The 4,651-nt window shown below is 46.8% G+C and overlaps 1 protein-coding gene across 1 annotated transcript; it reads left to right on the forward strand.

Moving 5' to 3' along the window:
- Positions 1-1,535: 1,535 nt before the first annotated feature.
- Positions 1,536-2,811, forward strand: LOC123162049 (dirigent protein 23-like). Its single transcript, XM_044579856.1, has 3 exons — positions 1,536-1,947; positions 2,063-2,249; positions 2,547-2,811. The coding sequence occupies exons 1-3, from the start codon at positions 1,604-1,606 to the stop codon at positions 2,574-2,576; spliced, it is 561 nt and encodes a 186-aa protein (XP_044435791.1). The 5' UTR covers positions 1,536-1,603; the 3' UTR covers positions 2,577-2,811.
- Positions 2,812-4,651: the final 1,840 nt, after the last annotated feature.

Raw genomic sequence — 4,651 nt, forward strand, 5'->3', positions numbered from 1 at the left:
TTCAAGGCATGGAGTTTTTTTTAGGAGGGTAACTCCGGCATCTGCATCAAGCGATGCACCCAGGCATCTATCTTGCATACTTAACAAGGCCTTACAAAATAAATACATAAATTAACCCAAAGCCAACTTCCTAGATAAAATTGCCGGCCTACGAAGGTTGATGGTGTGACCTGAGCTGGTGCCACACACACCAAAAATTCCTGTGGCCTCACCAAGCCACCTGCCGTCTAGCCGGTATCACCAACCGGTCTAGTAGACCCTCAGTTTGCACCGCATGAGTACAATGTAGAATCTGAATCCGCCGTCTTGTGTAGTCCCATCATCAGGAGTAATGAAGTTGACGCCACCACGACGCCGGACAGTGCCAGCCAGCTACGCTACCCACTAAACAGTACCAGGCGCCGAGACCCTGCTTCTTCTTGCGGCCAAAATTCGTCACCGCACGAGAAGCATGCAGAGACCTGCGCCTAGCCATCCAAGCCAATCACTTGTCCCTCCAACCGATGTAGTACCCCAAAGATGATGCCCCCGTGAGGGTCATGATGCAGGAACCTCGCCATCATCCAACCCGTAAAGTCTGAATCTAGGATTTCCCTCGAGCCACGCAGCAAACGCGAATCACCCCACAATGCCTCCAACGAGGTAGCGACGCCTGTGGGCGCCGTTGTGGATGGTTCGGGCAAAGGCTGAACCAAGCTTTCTCTGGCAAAATCACGCCAATCCCCAGCTGGACCGTCATATCCACCTCCACCGTCATCCATGGGTGACGTCCCTGCCATCGGGAAACCTCACGATCAAAGCCGTTGTGGTGTCACAGTCGCCTGAAACTGCCGCCCTACGTGGCTGAGCCATCAACGGTGGAGGAGCCCTCACTGTTGTGCTACCTACGCCGGACGAGCCACATGCCCAGGACACCCGTGCGGATCTCTGCCGCATGCATCCCCGGAGCAACGGCGCTGGAAGACCGCGCCACCATATCTAGACAAAAGGAACTCAAGACCAGAAGGACCACCCTGTCGCCCCCGTCCATGGCAGCCGCGCGGCAGCGTTGGGAGGCAATGAGAGGATGGAGAGGAGAGGGTGGCCAATGGATCTGAGGTGCGGGCTCGGAGATCGGCAGCGGCGCTTGGAGATTTTTGTGGCTGGGGCGCTGGGTTCGCAAGAGGACTGCATTGGACCAGCAAATAAAATCTTCGTCTTATTTCTCTATATAGTTTGTCTTCAAGCATGGTGTATTTAATTTTACAAACAATAAAAGTTCAAATTTGATAGCATATTTCATCCAAAGTCTGTCTTGGCAAAACAAGAAATAGAAAATGACGCATAACCTTTGTTCTTTCTGAGGGCTGATACATGTACATGATATTGTTCCGCCCCACAAGTATAGTCTATCCAAATCGAAAGGTCGGCCGAAGAAAATGAAAAAAAAAAAGACAAACACATTTGCTGGTCCTTAAGGGTACGGAGCCAACATGCTAGTCCTCCAGCACTATAAATAGCACCCCTAGACTCTTGAGTATCTCTCACGCAGCCAACAACAAAGCAAAGAGTCAATTTATTGTAGACACCTCCTACCATCTTCGTGGGAGCCAAAATCCTAGCCATGCGCAGTCCTAGCCGTGTCCTGCCCATCATTTTGGTCCTGTATTTCATTCTATCCATGGCCAGTCCATCCCTTTCTTGCGTTATTCCTTGTGAGTCTGAGATAAACTTGCGCTTATACTTGCACCAAATCGCTGCTGGATCGGGCACCAACCAGGTAGCAATTGTCGCCTCGAGCCAACCGGCTGGGTTTGGTACGACCGCTGTTAACGACTGGACTGTGATTGATGGTTCAAACCCCGGTACCGCGACCATTGTTGCCCGTACCAAAGGCATGCATGTGCAGGCTGATGTAGGCGGTCCAGGCTGGTTCAACTACTTCAGCATGGTGTTCGAGGACGCCAGGTAATGTATACTGTTGGACTAGAAGTTTAGTTTTCTCAGTTACCAAGATCTCATATACTGAAGATTGTCCGGTTTTATATGATACGTGATGTGTTACTCTCCAAAACTATATCAGACGCCGTGGATCGTCATTTGAAGTAATGGGGATGAACCGGGCTCAAGAAGGCGAGATGGCCATTATCGGTGGGACTGGAGAGTTTGCTATGGCACGTGGGACCATCAAGTACAGAGCACTCGCCAACCCCCCTCCGGGTCAAAGTATTAAAGAACTCAATATTCATGCTTTCTACGTCAAACCAGCTGTAAGTAGACAAGTTTAATTAGCTACTTAATTTGTAGTATGTACTTGCTTTGTTGTTTCTAGTGTATCTATCTAGTTGAACATGATATCCTTATAACAACTTAGTTCGGGTCATGTAACAAATGGGCATTTAAATTGCACAGCTATCTAGTTCACTAAGAAAGCTAGTTCGAGTCATTCAGATAAAAATTACGAATTGTATTATTCCTTGATAAACTTCATTATTAGTACATTAATGCCTAGATTCTTATTAAATGTAGCAGTGCTGATATTACAGGGGATTCCTTTTCTTTTCCAGGGCACTATATCTGGCCCCACCATCCAGTAATACGTTTGAAAACTACGTGGACAACCACGATGGGTAGCTGTGGAAGGAGCTTTGCAATGAGCTTGTCAATGTTTTTCTTTTCAAATAATCCGTGGATTTCTAGCTGGTGATATTCCATCAATCCAAAGATCCATGTCCGACTGTTTGTTGTTGTTTTAAGATTTATGTTTGGTTTTGTGTTTGGGATCATGTCTTATTATGTATGAGAAATAAAGAAGTTTGGTTGTGTAGTAAATTTATAATATGGAGACTCTTTCTCCTGTAATGTGGATCTTTACGTATTTCACACTTACAGTTGAACTAATGAAACACCCAACAGTATTGTCACCAAAAAATTAAATGAGGGGAGAAAATAGAAACAAAATAGAAAAAAGGAAGCCATAAACCTGCCACTATCTCTTTCATACTATCAGACATGGAGTTTTTGCTCCCGTGTGCACACACACCTAATGTGTGAACAGTAAAAGGAAGAAAAAAAGCAAATAGATTCAAAACATTCTGAGTATTTTTGGAAACATTTTGACACTCTCCTGCCCGGCCATTTCCTTTTGAACATGACGTGGCCTCATTTGAAAACAGAGATGAAGATCGGTCAACAAGGTAATCATGTCGAAACAAGGAAAAATCGGGATCTTCACTGTGCAAAGTGCTTACAACTTAGCTTCAGTAACCAGCATTTTTTTAGCTTGAGCTGCACTGCTGTACGTGCTGTGGTTTATTGGTATAATCTACATCTGAGCGGTCGATCAAAAAGACTGTTTTGGATTGCATTGTCGTATGATATGGAACCTTGTACAAGTTGTTAGGCCCAGATTAGTAGGTTGGGGGAAATTCGTATTCAAAGGAAATGTGGTGCAAGTGATTCAGAAATATAGGCACAGCACTACTGGGCTACAGCGAACATAAAAGTAAACTGCTGACCCCTGCCTGTTGGAGACACCCACCCAAAGGACCATCAGCGAACAAAATCCAGATCAGATCCTCTGTGTCGGCCTGGGATGTGATTCAGCGGTGCTCGACGACGATGGTAGGCAGTCGCGCTACACTACACCACAGGCCTAACAATTCTCGGTAGAGAGCGACTGCTTGCGGTGCAGTTCAGTTGTAGAAGCCATTTCCTCATCTAGCAGTAGCAGAGCAGCCATCAGGGAAGCCTAGCATACAAGAAATTCACAGCATCCTTCCACAAGGTTATTGTACGTAAGTGCACGGCCCAACATTCAGGCCACAACTGCATTATTCAGAATGAAACAAGCATGGACTTCCACACTTCTGAAACATCCCACACTTCAGTTTCTTCCTTGCGTTCATCAGCTAGCCAAACCTTTCTCTTCCAGCGACACTGAAAAACACTTTCCTTCTCCCTGATCGCACGGGCGGGGATAACCAGCCTCTTTCCAAAGCACCTGCACACCACTTCATTTACGTAATGTCCACACGAAAGCAGCATGGTTAGAGAAGTAATCAGGTTAGCAAGCAACTTCGTGCTAGCTACTGTTGACTAGAAACAGTATCCACATGCATGCATGTAATCTGATCTACTCTATAGAAGTGGATACTAAGCTACCAACAGAGTGTTAGGTAATCTTGTCTAGCAGGTTAATTAGTTAATTTCTAGCTAAAATATGCACATCACGCTATTAGTTTTGTACAGAGTTGTGAAAGAAGGACAAAATAAAAATAAAGAGGAGATAAATAAGGGCACGACAAGGGCCGGTGGCTATCAGATTCTTGCGTGCGCGTGTTCGTCATGTTTGATGTGATCGATCCTGAGGGCGTATTTCCAACAATCAGTATCAGAGCAAGCTCGAGATGAAGCTATGCTTGCCCCGGGGTAGCGACCCGACTAGCGCCTCGGGGCGGGCGATATTGCCGTTGTGTGGTGTAGCGACGAGGAGCGGGCCATGAAGTCGCTGAGTGATGCAGCGAAGAGGAGGAACAAGCGATTGTCGTTTGTTGGAGCGACAAGGAGGGAAACGGCAGGCTGTCGTTGGCAAGGTGGTGGAAGGAGATCGTTGATGGGAGAGGTGGTGCCGAGGTGCGGCGCTGGAGCTCATCAAGATCATCATCCGGGG

The sequence above is a fragment of the Triticum aestivum genome, chromosome 1D, assembly GCF_018294505.1.
Source record: "Triticum aestivum cultivar Chinese Spring chromosome 1D, IWGSC CS RefSeq v2.1, whole genome shotgun sequence".
Classification (NCBI taxonomy): domain Eukaryota; kingdom Viridiplantae; phylum Streptophyta; class Magnoliopsida; order Poales; family Poaceae; genus Triticum; species Triticum aestivum.

Excerpts from the sequence above, each read along its gene's own strand:
- LOC123162049 (XM_044579856.1), top strand. The coding sequence starts at position 1,604 with ATGCGCAGTCCTAGCCGTGTCCTGCCCATCATTTTGGTCCTGTATTTC. Across the intron at positions 1,948-2,062 it reads ATGGTGTTCGAGGACGCCAG|ACGCCGTGGATCGTCATTTG; the intron begins GTAATGTATACT and ends AAACTATATCAG. Across the intron at positions 2,250-2,546 it reads CTTTCTACGTCAAACCAGCT|GGCACTATATCTGGCCCCAC; the intron begins GTAAGTAGACAA and ends TTTCTTTTCCAG.